This window comes from Dendronephthya gigantea, unplaced genomic scaffold (genome assembly GCF_004324835.1).
Source record: "Dendronephthya gigantea isolate DGI-Jeju-01 unplaced genomic scaffold, DenGig_1.0 000238F, whole genome shotgun sequence".
In the NCBI taxonomy this organism is placed as follows: Eukaryota; Metazoa; Cnidaria; class Anthozoa; order Malacalcyonacea; family Nephtheidae; genus Dendronephthya; species Dendronephthya gigantea.
Genome location: NW_021163248.1, coordinates 1 through 19,371, shown reverse-complemented (window position 1 = coordinate 19,371; position 19,371 = coordinate 1). Strand labels below are relative to the sequence as shown.

The following is a 19,371-nucleotide window of genomic DNA, read 5'->3' as shown; positions in this document are numbered from 1 at the left end:
TTCTTTGCATGGCGCAATGCATTTGATTAATTAAAGATGTGCCAAAACCATGGAGTTCTGTCTTATATATACATAAAAACCTGCGGCACAAGAGAGCTAGTAGCTGAGCTAAAGGTTACTCGTGCCTGTTAGTTCTGTGAATAACTCGCCGTGTGCGAGTACATTTCACTGAGTTTTACGATTCACGCAATCTTTTATCAAACATGCTTAATATTTTTGGCCACGCGAGGCGTAAAACTCTCCTTAATTCTCTTCCCCTCGCGTCGGGGCTTTTCCCTCTTTCTTTGTTCTAGTTTGCAGGACAATTACACGCACCCGGGTAGGTGAGTTCTCTTTAGGTTCGGTAAGTTTTTTGTTTGTGCGTGTATATTATCTCCACTCGGATTCACCGCTGAGAATTGCGTGTGATCATGGAATGGACAGGGTACCGTTTAGGTCCACATGCTCCTACGTATCACCGCAATTAACTTAGATCGCATCGTCTAGCTCGATTGCTTCGTTTCCGTCGATCGCATTGCCGTGTTAAATAGATAGATAGTTTCATAGTTCACACACATTGCAGTTACAAGGACTGAATTACGTAGTAATTACAGGTGATAGTAGGCTAAAAATGTTGTAAATATTTACAATAATTGAGCTAGTATGGCAGTAAAAAATTATAATTTAGTATACACCCGACTATTTAAAAGTTATTCTGCGAACTCGAGTCGTATATGAGCTGATAGCCGACGAGGCGCGTAGCGCCGAGTTGGCTATCGGCCATATACGACGAGAGTAACTGTTTTTTATATTCACAAACTTTGTCGCCCTTTCGGTGCATTTTGGTGTTCTATTATATCAACTAGGCTTGGATTTCTATTTCACTCAACTCCCCAAATCTTCCCGCCATTTTGTTTACTTTCTCTACTAGACAGATATGAGCTAATATCTGTCTAGTAGCCAACCAATGAAATTGCAGCATACCTCATATCTGGCGCTTGTGAATATAATAATGTCTTTTACAAATCCTACATTCTGATTGGCTACTCAACCATTGTCTATTCGTGATGGTAGACGTTTGGGGAAAATTCACTCGCGCGACCGTATAAAATTGAATTAATTAAATTATTTTTCGGTGTAATTGCGGTGTATCGATTATTGTCTCGAAATTAATATATCTAGGTACAGAGTGTATACTCAGGCTTCGCCTTCGTTGACTATTCGCTCATAGACAACTCGGACTCGTTGTCTAATAGTTAAATAGTATATAGATTATAAAACGTTACAATATCATATATAGTTATAAAATTTACAATATATAGTATTCAGATATAGATTAAAAATTTAAATTATTTATTTATTTGGGCAACTACTAACAATAAAAGAGTTTTTGAAACGGTCTGTAAAAAATTTGGGAATATAAGAATGTTTCTCCGTACGCAACTCGTACGTTAATGGAGGTTCCGATCTACACATCAAATGGTTCAATTTGTGGCTTCGATTGACTAAGATCTGGTCAAAAAGTTTCTTACAGGCAGATTCCCTTCGTGCGTGTGTTTCCAACCCACTTTCGATCAATCCATTATTATAATGTGCGGACGGGTAAATAATTCGTAGAAATTGGTTTTGGACACGTTTAATTTCACCACTAAAGTATTTTGGTAGTGCATAATGAAACACTGTCGATGCGTATTCCAAAATAGGGGGAATACAAGTGGAATACAAGTGGAATAGAACTGTAGGATGTCCTTTTCAGGTACTCTTGCACGCTTTAATTGAATTAAAAATATTTCCGTTTGGAGGATTTTAAAATAATGTTGTTGACGTGTTTGCTCCACTTCAAGGTTGGCGTGATGGTAAGACCAAGTAATTTCGCCTCTTCTACAACTTCTAAGAGTTCCCCGTTGACTTCAATTGGGGGTAATTAACTCCCTATTTTTTTAAAATCAATACGCAGTTCTTTACACTTTTTCTTGTAAAGGCGAAAGTGATTTGCCTCAGACCATTTCTGAATATCCGTGAATGCATTCTTGTTGTTACTTGGTGCGAATTTCTGGACGGATTCCGATATTGTGACATCGTCTACAAATTTGAATTGATCATCAACACTGGTGGTACTTAAGTCATTGATAATTAGAACAACAAGCCAGGGACGAAGTTTTGTTCGCTGCGGAACACCAGCAGGGACATTCCCCCATTCTGAAAAGCAGCAGTCTTCTCCAAGTTTGACTCGTTAATTGTTGCCTGTTGGTCAGGAAATCTGCTATCCAATTAATTTCAGAGCTCATGATGTCTAGGGATTTCAATCTATCCAGGATGATGGTATGGTGAGCAAGGTCAAACGCCTTTTGATAATCAAATAATACGACTTTAATCGAGGCTCCTGACCCATCTGTTGCTTCCTTCCAGGATTGAGCATTCTTGAAATGGCTGCCAAAAGGTTTAGCGGCTTCGCAAAACACATGATCTAGTTAGACGCTATTGTAAGTATCGTGCGCGATTGAACCCTCTCTGCTGCGGGAAAGAGCCTCGACTATCTTTGAGATCGTTAAAGTATATATCATTATATACAGTCGAAGTTTCAGTCAAGTATAATTAGTACATAAATGTTTATAATCATGAGTAGTTGCCGTTCTTTCGCCGGTATATAAACAGAATAAATTATATATTTATCCGCATCGGTTAACCACACTATTTACGCCTCTTTTAGTGGTAAACTCTTCGTGTGAGCTTTTGTGACGACGTTGTTACAACATTGTATACAGCGCTTGCTGTGGACTGTTGTAATGAGTATTTTTTCCGGGTCGCTACTTCTCTCTTTGATAAAAGCTCCAAAACGTCCCTTTCATTTAATATATTTCATATACCCTTAACATTTTCCTAGCGTGTGTTTAATATATAATCTCATATATACGACCTTGCTTATAAAAAAAGCGATCGTCAATTTCGCCAATGTTTTGTTTATTTTTTATTTGAACAAAACTATTATTTTAGTTGAACAAAAGTTTTTTGTGTTGGCTTTTGGACTGTGTATGGTTTGACAGTAAAAAATACCGACATATTACAAGGAACAACTCAATAACATTTGTCATTTTACACGAAGTATTCTGATTGGCTGTGCCTGAAAATGTAAACAAATATGCCAACTAGTTTAAAACGAAATTCCTCCTTTTTTTTTCGGACGACTTCCGCGATATTTTTAATTTGCTTTCTTTGCATTTTTTAAGAAATAAGCGCTCGTGCCAGGCCTTTGATGCATCACACGCATTTTGCGCGATTAATTAGACCCTTGACGTCGCATCTGGGGCCACTAAAAATACTCTTCTATATGTTGTGAATTGACTGAACCTGCATTTTATGCATTAAATATGTAATTCCATTGAGCTATTATTGAACAGATGTACTTCCATTTAGCTAAATCAAGCTATACATCGAAATATTTCAGCTCATTTGTCCAATAAATAACATTTGTTTTCCGTTCTGAACTTATGCGCCGTTTAAGCTAAACGCCTTTCGAACAACCGCCCCCTGAAGGACAAATTAACGTAGTATAAATTTTGCATAAGATACAGAAATATTTACTGGTGCATGTGTGAAACTATAACTGGTGCACGCATAACGAATATTTTTATTGAAGCAAGGAAACATCTGGAGCCTGGAGGAATTCTTGTCATGTTAATATACGACATATTAAAACCATAATGTTCTTGAACTTTTGCATGTTTAATTCATAATCAAATCATTCATTTGTAGAAAATACCGCTTGAATTGCACTGATGAAGGCCCGGGTTAACGGACCGAAAGGTTCACGCGCGCTGTTTTTTTACACATTGATAATTTTAATTCCCCAAATCTTATTTCGCCTTGCGCCATGTCGCAGCAACAGAACCGCATAGTTGTCGGATGAGTTAACTCTTAATTCAGGGGGAAAATCCACTTCTTCACAAGAACTTAACACACTAGGGAGGTCTAAATTAAATTCCCATCACGCATACACTACAATATCGTAAACATTACATATAGACATACCAATGTTAATGCATGTCTTGTCCTGGATAAATATGGTTCTGGAATGGAACATAAATTGACAGATTCCGGTATACTGACATGTCCACCGTCTAGATCAACCAAAATAACATCATTCTAAAAAATAATGTCAATATACCATTAATAATTCCACAATTCAGTATACCATGCAATTAATGCCAAAATCATACGAATATAGTTATTATCAACCGACCGGGTATACGAGTATGATTTTGGCAACTTAATTCTGTTATTAAAAGATTCAATTTATTGAACTTTAACATAATTATTAAATTTTTATCACAACCTTCCTTGGTAAATAGTACAATTTGAATGTATTTGCATATACTATAGACTCAAATCTCACTCCTCTTCGAGGCTTCGAGGCATGATCCCGCTTATTAACCGAGATGTTTACATGATTCTGCTTAACTGAGATGTTTACATAATCCTGCTTAACAGAGATTAAACGAAGCGTAAGAAGACTTTGGGGTACTGAATATATATATTAATCTATAATATTTAATCTAATATTCATTTATTCAATTATAAAATAGTTTAGTTGCAATATAAATATAGATGCCTTGCGAACCTAAATGTTGTTCGATCGCGAATTTTAGAAGCACATCGTACTTTAAAAAGTATAGAAGTTCAATTGTTCTAAAGTGTAAATAAGCCGCATGATACGTTCACTTTGTCTTTGGCTACATGTATTAAATATATTCTGACCCCAATTAAATGTAAACTTAATCGAACAGCATCAAAAAAGGTTTACTGGAGGAATTGCCGTATCATACGAGCGAAATCGAATCGCGCATCGGAAAATTAGACAAAGCTGTGCACCACAAGTCTTGAGAGACAAAACTGGGACGTAATACGGTCACATACACATTTCAAATACTAGTACATTTCGCGCCAAGCACACTTGCGAGGACGAAAAAAAAAACATAAAAAAAACCAAGGCGATATATATATATATACTAAATTGTTTAGCAACTAAACTGCTTAAATAAATGAATATATGTATATATATATATATATATATATATATATATATATATATTATATATTAATATATATATATATATATATATATATATATATAAAGATAAAATAAAAAACTTGGTTTACTTCATAAGATTTTATTCACTACAAACTTGTTTCGTATGACAAGCAACGCTTGCCACACTCATCAGGTGAATTTAAACTTTATATAATTTAAATAAATTCACCTGATGAGTGTGGCAAGCGTTGCTTGTCATACGAAACAAGTTTGTAGTGAATAAAATCTTATGAAGTAAACCAAGTTTATTTTATTTTATCTTTATACTAGCTCTATACTTTGGTATATCGAGCACTCTACTCATATATGATTCTAAATACATATTTGATATATATATATATATTATAATATATATATATATATATATATATATATATATATATATAATGTGAACTTACCACCTCGGGTATATTGGTTTTATAGTTTGTATGCACACCCATTACAAAAGGTGTTGGAGCATTTATAAAGTCCAGCAAGGCTGACGGCAATATTGGTATATACACATAGCTAAACAAACAGGAAAAATAGCTTTAGTGTCACATTGATTAGGTAATGTTTCATGTGCCGCATATTGTAAGCTATAATATTAGAGTAAGGTTACGTGTTAAGAAACATTTGCATGATATCGAGAATTATCAAGGCCGAGATTGTGTTTTCCACCGAAGCCTGAGGAACTACATGCAGCGTGTACTGTACTTGCAGCGTGCAATAATATACTTGGGAACTACAGCGTGCAATAATAACTTGGGAACTACAGCATGCAATAATAACTTGGGAACTACAGCATGCAATAATAACATGGAAACTACAGCTTGCAATAATAACTTGGGAACCACAGCATGCAATAATAACTTGGGAAATGGGAACTGCAGCGTGTAATAATATAACTTGGGAACTACAGCATGCATGCAATAATAACTTGGGAACTACAGCATGCAATAATAACTTGGGAACTACAGCATGCAATAATAACATGGGAACTACAGCTTGGAATAATAACTTGGAAACTACAGCGTGTAATCATAACTTGGGAACTACAGCGTGTAATAATAACTTGAAAACTAGTTCCTAACTTATTATTGCATGCACGCTGTAGTTCCCAAGTTATTATGCACTTAACACTTTTTTTGGACCGAACTTTCAGCACCTGAAACAACTGGTCCGCCTCAAAATATTACTCGAGGCAATTCGGCCAAGAATAAAATTTAAATGTTCAATCATGCACTAACGAGAATAAAATTTGAATATTTAATAATAGTATTTATTATTCATTTAAAAGAATTCACAGCCTCTGATTTGCTAATAGCAATGTGTGAAATCGTCATGTCCAACGTGTGACGTTATAACGCGTGATACGACTTTTTTCCTGCACTTTACTACGTCATAACGTGTGATAAATAGTCGTACCCTACGTTATGACGTCACATCAATGCCAAAAACATCAACGTCCCAAAGGAGCAGAAATGTGAAATCGACACAAATTCAAGCGAACAATTCAAAATTGTAATGTTCATTCTTCTAAATGAATAATAAAACAATTATTGAATTCGGTTTTCACATGATATGATGAATTATCAAGCCTTAGTTTATGTCATTTTAATACACAATCTTCGTGCATTAGCCTAACTACTCACGCGATTGGTCAAAATCAATCACGCGGTTTACTTCAGAATCCGCGTTCCTTGAGATCATGAGAATCATAACTTGTTCGCAGTAACCCATGAAAATCATGGTTTATTCGCAATAACCCATGAAAATCATGGTTTATTCAAAAATGACAGCCTGCAACGAAGCTTGGTTCTTCAATGCAGCAATTACAGTAGTGAACTGAGATTGTATATAAAAAATGTTAGAGACTTTATGTTCGTGTTTTGTTTACAAATAAACGCACTTGCTGACCATACAATGACCTCGAAATTTCATGTTCATTGTATGGTCGCAAGTGCTTTTATTTGTGAACAAAACTCTCACAACAGTTTCTAACCTTCAGCCTTCGGCTTCGGTCGATAACCAGAAACTTCGGCTTGATAATTCTTGATATCATGTCCAGCCTCATTCAATCATTGTTATACCTCTACTACCGTATACTCCATATCACATATGGCTTCTGACCTAATACATTGATTGTTTACTGTTGAAAAAAAATTTCGTGATTTCTGGCCATGAAAGGTGTAAATAACTAAATGCATCAACTTGAATTGAATGTGCATGTTTAAATTATGCTTATATTATAAATATGTTTATGTCATACCTAAATTTTAGAGGATATAAAATGGCGAGAAGACCAAGGGAAGCATTGGTGAGCGATGAATAACTGCTAGAAAACAGAAGCACTTTGTTCTCTGTAACCAATGCGCAGAACAACGAAAGCACGTTGTGCATACCTACAGAAAAGCAATAAATAGTATTATTATCACTTCCTTAATAACGGATTTAAAACAGATTAAAATCAACGTTAGCAATATTTGAGGTATTTATATTATGCAATTTAGTCAAATTCTTTCATTTGATGGCCTTCATCTCTGCTTGATGTAAATCTAATTTTTTATGCATGCCATGCAGGTTTCTAAAATTTATACAGTAACATTATAGCCGAGATATAAAGTTCCAATTTGCAGCTGAGTATGTTATCAAGAACAATCAATGCAGTAGCATGTTAGTAGTATGTGAGTCGTCTGTGAGAATCCCGTGCATAGACGTCATGCATCATTAGACGGAGAACTGGTGACTGGCTATACTGCAAAAAAGTCTATTAAAGTGCTTTGCAATCGTGACTAATAATTTTCAGAATGTTTTAGTCACCCCTTGTTAAGACCGGCAATTTGCCTAAGCAAGGGGTGTTTGAAACTTAGAAGTCAATATTTCGGTGAATTTGAACGTTTGAGTCTTAAAAGTTTCAGCACGTACTACAATTATTATACTATAAAGTTCTTTTCAGCTGTATATTCAGATTTCCTGTCAAATTTTGACTCTATAACATCACACACAAGCCTTCATATAACACCTAAGGCCAAATTAAAAATTGTGGAAACTGGGAACAATGGGCAGGGAATATCAGGATTTTTAAAAAATTACAGTTGGCAACACTGATTCTAGTAAACACAGCATATCAAAATTTACCAATGTTGACATTATTTCCACTCAAAAACTTATTTGGAAAGAAACCTCTGTACATTAAATTGAAATGGACGGTAAGTATTATCTTTCTTTTCATGTTAAGATTAAAAGAAATTATTTTGTGTATTAACCTGAATTCCTCAAACACATAAAAAGTTACCTAACCACAATGCCACAATTCTAAAGAAAGGCTGCAACAACACTTTAAATATATTACCAAGAAGTCGAAAAACATTAGCCACAGATTTTCCAGTGATTGGAACTTCATCCCAGTGTGGTGGACTAAGAGTTTTCTTTTCCCCTATCCCAATAGAGAATGTAACTGCATCAGAACCAACAGAGGGGACATGAACAAAACCAAGAACTGAGCCAATAATCTTTTCGAGATTTGCATCCCCATTCAACCATGATGTATAAATTGTCACAAGACAACTCTAATGAAAAAATACATAGAAGATATGTTGTAACTTCTTGCAAATAAGTGTGTGAAAGTTTTAAACTTTCCTTGTTCACAAACATACATGCAAAGTTCAATTAACTTCAGAATATTTTAACAAAAGTGGTATAAAATAAACTGTAAGGTACTGTTTGGGGACAGGCACATATTTTTAACACATTTGTATAAATTAAAAGTAGATAAATCAGTAGAATATAAAGTTTGAAAATACCTTTAAGATATCAAAGTAGGTAAATCTTGAGACAAGACAAAGACACTTTGGATAATACGCTTCCATCTGCACATCCTTCTTTGATATTGGTGAACTATTACTTGTATGAGTTGTATCACCAGAAACATTCATGGCATTGTCAAAGTCATCTCCCTTTCTTACAAGTGTAAAAGGTTCATAGAATGACAAACATGCTACATAACTCCTGGTACCAGCCATATCTGTCAGTACTGACACATAAAATGTTGATGGTTTGCTGTAATAGGATATCTCCCAACCCCCAGGTTGGCAGAACTAGGAAAAAAATATATCCTTTTTCAAGAACATGTTATTCCCTTTTAGCTTTTTACTTCAGGAAAATATCAAATGCATAGTATAACCTTTGGTTACATCTTGCTCAATCAATATTAAGGTTGAAATGACATTTGATGAAATTTCTAGGTAAATTATATCTATATCTGTTGAGAACGTTTTGGAGACAGCTGCCAAAATGCGAACCTTACAAGGATATGACTCAATACTGTATGAATCACACACCACTGAAAGAAGACAGGTCAGTAGCCTCCAAAATATTACACTGGATATATAGTGTTACTGTACAAGTTACTTTATTCACTATATTCACCATATTTTATGCATATATGTATGGTACTGAAAACAAAAATTTGCTTATGTAACTAGTTTTAAAATTTAAAAACTTAACATTTTGAAATTTAACCATGGTTGAAACTCATAGGCAAAAATCTGTGTGAATAAGAGATTTAGTGAAAATAGTGAACAGCTATTAAACTTGGTAGGTTGGAAGAAATAGGGTTTTCACTATTATGCTATATTGATGATAGTAAAAATTTCAAAGATTACTTCAGAACCCACGGTAGCAAGATATGAATACACACTGATAAACCTGTAAGTTATACATATAAAAAAACATTGAACATGATTTTGTCTTATAAACTCATTTTTAAATTACCATTTCAATTCCTTCAGGGAAGGTAACATCCTTTCTGTCTTGAGAAGGAAAACGTTCGAGCACCTTACCCACTAACTCCTGGCCATCTATAAGGGGATGAATTCATTGGTTTTCAAGTGCAAAATAAAAGTTTCAAAACATAAACATACACTTGGATGACTGGTAGTAAAAATCAATAAAATAAACTCCCGATAAAATTAATTTAACAAATACCCATGTTATTAAAAAAAGTGATATACACCTGTTGAACTATCCTTGAGTATGCCAATAACGGCAAAGTAATCTGCCAAACGAGACATAACGAAGCCCTACCCATCACCTTTGATCGCATAAGCCGCCATATTGCTATAACAAACCAACCTGACGTGACGTCACTTGTCAATTGACAAACTCACTGAGCTATACTGTTATTACTGGAGGAATAATAATTTTTCTTCTAAAACTTTCCCCCAGAAAACCTGGCCAACCCAACTCTTAACAGCGAAGGTCAATTAGAACTACCTTGTTTCCTTGTTTCATGTTACTTTAATGCATGAATTTGACTTTCACAGAACAAGAACAAACACTATTTTTAAAGAATGGGATAGTTTTATACTCTAAAATCGATCCTTTAACAGATATTTAACGTAATGAACTATTGGCCTGGTAATGCTGGTATCTATTGTTTTCGTATTACTAGGCAAGTTGTTCGAGTAAAAAAAGAGTTTAATGAATGTTCGGTTACCATAATTACGAATACAAGAAAGGCCTATCACGATGGAAAAGGGCGGATTTTTATAAACACAATAAATAAATTTAACCGTTGTAATGATGAAATCAGGAGCACAACTACAGGGGGATTTTGGGGGGTGTGACAATGGTACATTCTCTTGAAATGATACATTCGTCGGGCAACGATGGCTGGCGAATGTTTGGAAGATTTCCTTGTTCTGGCAGCCGAAAAGGACTTAGCTGAAAAGATTGACTTCAAGTAAGTTTTGCCGGATAGAACGGCTTTATAATGTATAATAAACTATAAAATCTGATCGCAGGTGAGAAAAACGTTACTAAAATATAAACCTCTACCTGAAAAAGCTATTAGTTTCAGTTAAGTGACCACTGGCAGTCTGGCCGCACTCTGTTCGTTGGGCAAAATAACGCTACCCTCCCCCCCCCCCCAAACTAGAACAATTAAAATTCGTGCAATCGTAATAGTTTGACAAGCTATTAATTTAAATATTCTACGATCTATCTCCGAAAAACTGTCGCTTTTTCACTTGGGTTGAACGAAATACATTTTTTTATGAAAATTTTGTCAAGTTAACTATATTAATATATGAAACAGTTTTGAAATTGAAGTTAAAAACTTACAAACAATAGAAAATGTACACCATTTTTCCACTTGATTCAATTGATTGCAGTTGACCCACTGAGTGGGTTGACAACAAAATGTTACATGAAAATTCTGCATAAAATTGGATACAGCCGTACAGACGCCAGAGTCCTTATTTAATTGTCTGGCTTTATCGATAGTATCTTCATGACAGAGCTGAAACAGTAAAATTTGGCAACAAGTACGACTCGGATATTGAGTTGAGGCCAGGGAATATTTCCCCATGGTAATGACATTACATTATCATTTTTTTTTCAAAGTGGAAGTGTGGAACCATGTGCCATTGAAGATGTATTTGCATGTCGATTTTTAGAACGGTTTTCTGAATATGTCAATTCCCCATTAGGAGATTGCAGCTTCGCATATTTATTTAAATAAATAAATGGAGCAGTGAGAAGTTGTCTGCTTTTTATTATACCTATATTCCTATCTTCTAATAAGTTAAGAAGCGGAAATTGTATCCCGATGGTGGATCCTTCTACTGGGGGCTGCATCGTTTTGTTTGGTGCCTATATACTTTTCCTATATATATATATAGGCTCTATATATATTATAATATATATATATATATATATATATATATATATATATATATATATATATACACTCATATTGACATTAAAAATTGGGATAAAAAATCCCTAGGATTAATTATAACGCACACATGAAAATTCCAGTAAACTTTAGTATATACATTTTATACACTTCCTAACGTTAACCAACTTCCCAAAGTTTATTTGCAAATATTAAGTATTGATTTTACATGTATAGAAAGGTGTGGAGGTAAAGTTTGATTAAAATTTGCATATCCTGTCAGTCAGGTTAGCAAAACGCAAATGAAGTTGGACGTTACTCGTTAGTTTGCTAATTTTTTATTGTATATTTTGTCACGTACTTTTTTGTTGCAGGTAGCTCATGGTTGATTAAACTTTAGAAAGCTTGAAGAAGAAACAACTAACCACTATCTTTCTCTCGATTTGTTTTTTGGGGGTGAAAATCCATAGCCGGGCAGGGTAAATTGCAATTTGCCCCTTCGCTAATACGCCATATATGTTAAAGAACTTAAAAGCCTATGGCTATGCAAAGGAAATTTGCACTTTATTTATGGTTGCATTGTAAAGAACACTTAAAATCACTCCCTTTGAATAATTTTGTTACCTTTTTTTAAAGATATAGCACTTTGTATGATATATGAATTACAGAGCTAGTAATGTTAAACAATCTGTTGTCTTGAAGATCAACTACTCAAAATATCATGTAACAATTATTCTTGTAAAAAGTGCATGTGTTAATCATAATACAGTGCGATATCATCAATTGTGTTATTTCGACATCTCACAAAGTTCAATATTTTGACAATGAAGAGGGTTAAAAAAATGTACAACAGATATTTTCATTTTAATTTTCTTTACAATTCTACCATAAAAATCAAGCGTGAAACTCAAACTGTTGCATACGCATCAAAACTGCATTAATAAACAAATAAAAAATGATGACGTTCCTGTGCACACGAGCGTCGTTTTCGAGCGTTTTCAAAATCGTTTTTGTCTATTTTATTGATCCAGCACTAGTGCACTAATTTGAATGACACAAGAAAATTGTTAAATATATATAACCACTTTGTTTTGTAATGTAAATTAGTGCACTAGTGCTGGATCCACCCATAGGCAGCCTGATATTCGTGATAATTTGAACGCAAGAAACTTTTCGGCAATTTGTCAACATGGTGTACACTTAGCCATTTCCGGCCAATCGAGCAGGGTACTGGCCTGGGTTTAGTCGCGAACCGCAAAGCAACTATGAAGTATGAACTATGGACTGTTTGGAGAGACAGGAAAATAATGTAGTCTGAAACACTGGTCTGAAATCATTTGTGTGATTTGTCCCTCCAAACAGTCCATAGATGCTTTTCGGTTCACGACTAGACCCAGTACCCTGCTCGATTAGGAAATAGCTAATTATTACTCCATGCTGATATTTGATAAATTGCCGAAAAATTTCTCGCGTTCAAATTATCAAGCATATTTGGGCTGCGTATGATCCACCCCTGTCAGCGCTGCCGAGTTCGGGATTTTATTCCGAGATCTCGGGATTTTTTAAAGCAGATGGGATTCTTTTCATCTTTTGAAATATTTGAAATATGGATTTTAAGTTTTACTCTCACAAGCAATGTGCAAAGGTGCAAAACATCCTTCTTCAACACGTGCATGAAAAAAAAATTTTCATTTTGACAACAAGTGTGAAAATAAGCCATAACACAAGAACGATGCTGCCGACTGTGGCCTGCTAGCCTCGTTTTAGTGTTAAGACTTATTTCCACATTTATTGGTCAAAATTAAAAATATTTTTTTATGCCTGTGTTGAAGCAGGGTGTTTTGCACCTTTGCAGGTGGCTCGTGAGAGTAAATATTGAAATCCATCCCAGTTAAGGAGGTTCTAAATTTAAAACGATAATGTTGTGACATAATTTTCGAAAGGGTCCATTGGCATTGCACTTTTAAAATAGTCTAGGCAGAACTGAATGTATGAATGTAAATATTTTGTTTGTAAGAAAACCTTGCCAATTCTTTTTGGCTTCTTTGTTAAAGAAAATCGCCCCTTAGCTGGCTTAACATGGCGAAATTACAACTCAAAGTTACTTGATAATTGACTACCATCATGCATTGCTAAGGCTAGCCTCGAAAGCTAAAAGGGGAATGGTCTATTCTACCATCCACTCTCGTCTTATATGGCATCGCCTTGTTGGCTAGCGAGCTCATGGTATAATTGTTAAATATAGCATTGTTTATATATAACCAAGGAGCAACGTAGCAGCGTCTTCAAACAACTTAACATCAAATGTGGTATAACAGCTGCCTATAATAGACAAAACACTTCTCGACGTTTCGACCTGAGGGCCTTCGTCAGGAGAGTTAGTCTTACTAACTCTCCTGACGAAGGCCCTCAGGTCGCAACGTCGAGAAGTGTTTTGTCTATTTTAGGCAGTTGTTATACCACATTTGATGCTAAAAAGCATTCTTTAAATTATAAAATAGTTGAATCTAGTGTTGATGTGGAATATATTATTCATGAAATATTAAAAGAATGCCTGTTAGACTTGTGAATAATAAGTGCCAAAAAATACCAACCAATACCAAACTATTTTGAAATTCAAAAAATGTGTAATGTGAATTTAAACATGACAAAAATACACTTCTCCTCTATTTGTACCACATGCAATTAGGCCATAACCAATTACTGGATGCCATACTACCACATTAGCTTTTAGGTTTGATGTGTTCTCATCTGTAGGCATACTAAATTTTAATGTAGCTGCTGGTAACTCTGTTGAAAAGTTAGTTTTCTTATATAGTTTAAAAATGTATGCCATAGGCATAGTCGTTGTGCTTTCTTGTTCATCTTGAAACAAGGACACCCTGTTTTCCCATGCTAGTCCAACTAAAAGGTGACAACTCAGAGGTGAGAAGCTCACACATAAAGAATTATGGTCAACTACTGTAGAGTATAAACAATGACCAATGCTACCCTTTTGCAAGGAAAATACACATACCATACACAATTCTGTATTGTTTTCCAATTTAACAACTAAGGCACTCAAAAATTGCCCATCTGCTGATATATCAGCTCCTAAATCATTAAACAATTTGCAGTTGTGTACTATCACATTCAAATTCCTTTGTTTAATATTTGGAATTCTAATCTCAGTAGCATCCCACCACTGTAACCTAACTAAATGCCCATTTTGGTTTAGTGTGCCAGTTTTCCTTCTACTGTGTTTAGGTACACCTTCTGTGATAACATGTTTAACAGTTGCTCTCATATTCTGCCTTTCAATATGAACAACAGAAGTTCTAATAGTCTGTGACATCTCTCTGACTTGACAATCCACTTTATCCCTTACACCATCACTAACAAGAGGACTAGTGTCATGTATGCCAGTTAATATGTGACTTCCAAATGCATCAAATTTAACAAGTCTGATTTTTTCATGTACTGATGCTGATTCTGCTATTGCAAATGGTTCATTCTGGTGCCAAGCCCAAAACAGCAGCTGGTTTCCTGTAGCAATTAATAGTACCATGTCAGTTGGATGAAAAGCAAGTGATGTAACGCTGAAGCAAGTACGCGAACTAATCAATTTATTTTCTCTCTCTTTCAAGTCCCAAACATTCACGATTCCTTTCAAGCAACCCGACGCAAGCAAATGTGGATATGAGGGGTGAAACACAACACACCAAGGAGAACGGGGATGGCCTTTTAGAGTATGCAGACAGCAACCAGATTTGACGTCGCAAATTCGCACGGTGTGGTCTCCGTGGCCCGACGCAACGGTTTCTCCATTAGGACTGAAAGCCATAAAAAACGTGCTCACAGCAGACTGTTGAAACTTGCAAGGAGTAGCCCGACGAGTGTGGGTTGTTTGGTATACGCCATACAACAGAATTGTGCGCTGTTCTTTATAGGAGAGACAATTCTGTTGCCGCTTTAACAAACACCAAGTAATATTTGATTCATAGGAACCACTAGGAGACTCTGAAGTATACATTTATAAAGTTCATACAAATATTATCTTTTTAAAAATTTTATTTGAAATTTTATTTGATTAATGTACTTTATAAACAAACTAATGATCGATGAGAATTGTGGGATAAATTAAATATAAAAATAGGTTAAATATATAAAATAATAACAAGTAATCATGGCGGCCTCGTGGCCTAATGGATAAGGCGTCTGACTTCGGATCAGAAGATTGCAGGTTCGAATCCTGCCGGGGTCGACTTCTCTTTTCCTACCCAGTGATCATATATATAGTTAATATGTAGGTTAACCCTAGTCCCCACTGCTTACTTACCAATTTGGAAGGTTAGGTGCAAGCTGTAGTCCGAGGTGGCCCGGGAACGAAGCAAGGTCGCAGGTGGCCTGGGAACTAGCACTGGTACTTGGACAACATGATCTCATTCCAAAATTAAGCTTATATCTTAATTGTCAAAAGCCTCTCAAATTAAGGTATTGCCTTAATTTTTATCATGATAAACGCTGAACAGATTTCAGAGAGATATCGCTGTCGCATCTTTACCCATCCAAAATCTTCGCGCAATTTATACCCGGTATTTTTCCCGGTATTATAATTTTACAAACATATACAAATTGTTTTGCGTTTTTTGTCATGAATATGGATGAATGTGAAAGACAAACAGGTGAGAATTTGTACATGCTTCTTGTGGTTTTCAAAAGCTCTATGGTTAGTGCACTATTATTTAATTAACTTTTCAGCATTTTAGAACTAGTTAGTGAAAGCCATATTGAATTATTGATATTGTAATATGTTTCCTCCGTGATTATTGCTTTAAATACTTTCCCCGCTATTGGGAACTATCTATGCTGCCGATAGAGCTGCCGAACATATACAAAGTTTGAGTTTGACAGCTTTAAACATCCGTTTTATACGAAATTTTCCTGATTTTTAACATGGTAAATAAGCTCTCTTGGGAGGTTGTTAAAAGGTACAATTATAGAATACCCTGCCAATAGCGCATAATGTTAAAAATCTGTTAGAGGATCAATTTTAGAGTACGGAATTGCCCTGTTCTTTAAAAATAGTGTTTATTTTTGTTCTCTGGAGGTCCAATTCATACATTAAGAAACATAAAACAAGGTACATTTATAATCATTTATCTACAAGACTATATGGCATTCACTGTTAGTTCACTGTTAAGAGTTGGGTTAGCAGGGTGTTCTATAATTGCTTTGTGAAAACACCAAAATATCTATCTGACACGTACTGTAGTGTCTTATGAACTAAATAACCTATTATTTGCCAATACTCAAGCAACTTTAGCATTTTATCAATGATGATTGCCATGTTATGAGTTAAAAAACCATTTTCCAGTGTCTCTTGTTGACCATGTAACTGGCGATTGAACTTAAATGCATCTACTTTGGTATTTTGCTCTGTCTAATGCTAGATTATTTTACTCACCAGCCACCAGGGGCCAGTTGTTCAAAGATAAGTTAGTGCTAACTCTGCATGGGTTAAATTTTAATGAAGAGTTTTTGTTTATGTGCTTCTTTCTGAACCACTGTACATTTTAAAACTTTAAAAGAATATGACTTATAGCAGTTAATTGGTTAATTCATTAAGTTGCATTGCACCCTGATGTATCCTACTTTGGTATTTTACTCCATTGCCAGATGATTTTACCTATCAAGGGAAGAGCACTAGTGCTTAATGGGTTAATGTGCAAAGTTTCTTTAGTGTTAAAGTTGTTGTTTCAACATGCATAAGGTAAAGTTATGCACCTAATATTCATGTTGTTTCCATGTGCCACATCTCAGGAATAATGGCATGAATGTAAAAGAGCAAATTTCAAGTAGCTATAGTGTCATACAAACATCTGTATGTAAATCAATTCCCTTGCTAAATTCACATTGATAGTTGCACAACTAATAAGGGAAACATAACTTCATATAAGCAAGTATAAAACTTTAATAAAAGCTTTAAAATAAAAACTTTGGTGCTTTAATAAAGCCATTATCATTCATTCAAATTATGCAGCTTTAAAATCTTTTATAAGCTTGTATTAATTATGTGCTCATAGAATAATTACATGTATGACTGTGTAATTATAACTAAATTTACAGTGCTAATTAGTTTCAATATTTGCCAGGTGTTAAGTTACAAGATAGGAGGGATAATAAAGAATAGGAGGATGAGGAATAGTACATGACATGGTGCATATGAAGAGACGTAACTGGTACATGTTGATCGAATGAAGCTTTTAAGAGAGGGTTTAAGCTGCTTAGTTATTTAAAAGCTTTTAAAAAACAAACCTTTCCTTAACACTGGACTTAAAGCCAGCAAAGAACTACAACTGTTCACTTAATCTCTCTATTTTAATTGTCGGGTCTTTCTTTCCTTAAATTAATCTATCTAACATATTGTTGTAAATATAGCATACATATTTAGTTTTATTCACACCCTTATCATGTTTTGCTCTGCTTGGTTTACCGGCCTTCCGCCTACATGCTGGATTGACACGTGCGCTCTCTCTCTGTGTTGTATATATATGCGTTGTAAAGTATTGTATTTCATTCTGTCTGAAGATGACTTTGTAATAAAGTCGAAAATTTACAGTCTCAATCTGTGTCTTGTTTGAATTATATTTTGATTCTCAAGATGTCTTGTTTGTTCGGAATTTGCTTTTTACCTTACTTTAAAAGCTTTTGTTAATCAATTATTCACAAGTGTTAATTGCAAAAGTCTATGCTTTATAACTCTTAACTAAATCCTAACTGTTTTAATAGCTATATTATTAAAAGATATATTTTGGGCTCTGTTTATTATAACGATTCATTTTCTGCCTGGAAGATATTTGGCTGCAATATCATATATTTTATACAAAAAATCATTGAGTACATTATGGAAGATTTGGAGTTTAGAAGAATATTTAGGCTGTAAAGTGTTAGCAAGCTGTAAAGCAAGTTAAAACTTTGTTGATTAGGAGATAGAAAACAACCCCTTAAAAAGCAGGCTGGATCCACCACTGTAAATTTGTATATAAGTATATTTTGATTCACAATCAATACCATGAAAAAGTAGTGCATAATATTAAATAACTTTAAATACTATATGCAGATTGCCTCATTAGAAGAATCTCTTCATTTAATTAGTTAATCCTAAAGATTCCTTCATTGAAAGAAATTGGCTGCACAGGTAGTTGCAACTTAAAATAATGGCTGGATCACGATTATTAATAGTATATGAGAATGATTGAGCTGGACAGCAGTACAAATGTAATTTGGGAATTAACCCATTTGTTGGAGTAATCAGAGCAAAATTTTGAAGTAGGCCACAACTAGGTGTCTTAATAAGAGATTCAAGCAGACATATACTTTTTTGGCCTATAACTATAGCAGTACCCTACCACTGACAAATAATTTCATCTGAAATTAGTAGTATTAACTGTTAAAAGTTAGGTAGATATATTTAATAAGAAGTATTAACTGTTAAAAATTTAGGTAGATATATATGCACTTATTTTGCTTTCTATTTGATCTGAAATACAACGGTAAATGAGAATGCAAAAGTGTACAGTAAATCATTATAATTTTGACATCTGGATATCGACATATCGTATAATGGTCCCTGCATATATTTTTAATGTTGTAATTTTAA

General features: G+C 34.6%; 2 protein-coding genes and 1 non-coding gene across 3 annotated transcripts in view; 1 reads left to right on the top strand and 2 right to left on the bottom strand.

Moving 5' to 3' along the window:
- The window catches only part of LOC114540521 (myotubularin-related protein 13-like), a 37,423-nt gene extending 27,260 nt beyond the window's left edge, over positions 1-10,163 (bottom strand). The window contains exons 1-7 of the mRNA XM_028560642.1: positions 10,065-10,163; positions 9,824-9,909; positions 8,854-9,147; positions 8,403-8,619; positions 7,320-7,452; positions 5,467-5,575; positions 4,009-4,122 (exon numbers count right to left, since the gene is read on the bottom strand). Coding sequence (XP_028416443.1) covers positions 4,009-4,122; positions 5,467-5,575; positions 7,320-7,452; positions 8,403-8,619; positions 8,854-9,147; positions 9,824-9,909; positions 10,065-10,122 — 1,011 coding nt within the window. The 5' untranslated portion in view covers positions 10,123-10,163. The remainder of the gene's footprint in view (positions 1-4,008; positions 4,123-5,466; positions 5,576-7,319; positions 7,453-8,402; positions 8,620-8,853; positions 9,148-9,823; positions 9,910-10,064) is intronic.
- A 4,092-nt stretch (positions 10,164-14,255) lies between these two features.
- On the bottom strand, positions 14,256-15,759 carry LOC114540526 (activating molecule in BECN1-regulated autophagy protein 1-like). The gene has a single exon (XM_028560646.1). The coding sequence runs from the start codon at positions 15,739-15,741 to the stop codon at positions 14,368-14,370; it is 1,374 nt and encodes a 457-aa protein (XP_028416447.1). The 5' UTR covers positions 15,742-15,759; the 3' UTR covers positions 14,256-14,367.
- Positions 15,760-15,899: 140 nt separating this feature from the next.
- On the top strand, positions 15,900-15,972 carry Trnar-ucg. The gene has a single exon. It is a non-coding gene; the product is annotated as a tRNA-Arg (tRNA).
- The last annotated feature ends 3,399 nt before the right edge of the window (positions 15,973-19,371 follow it).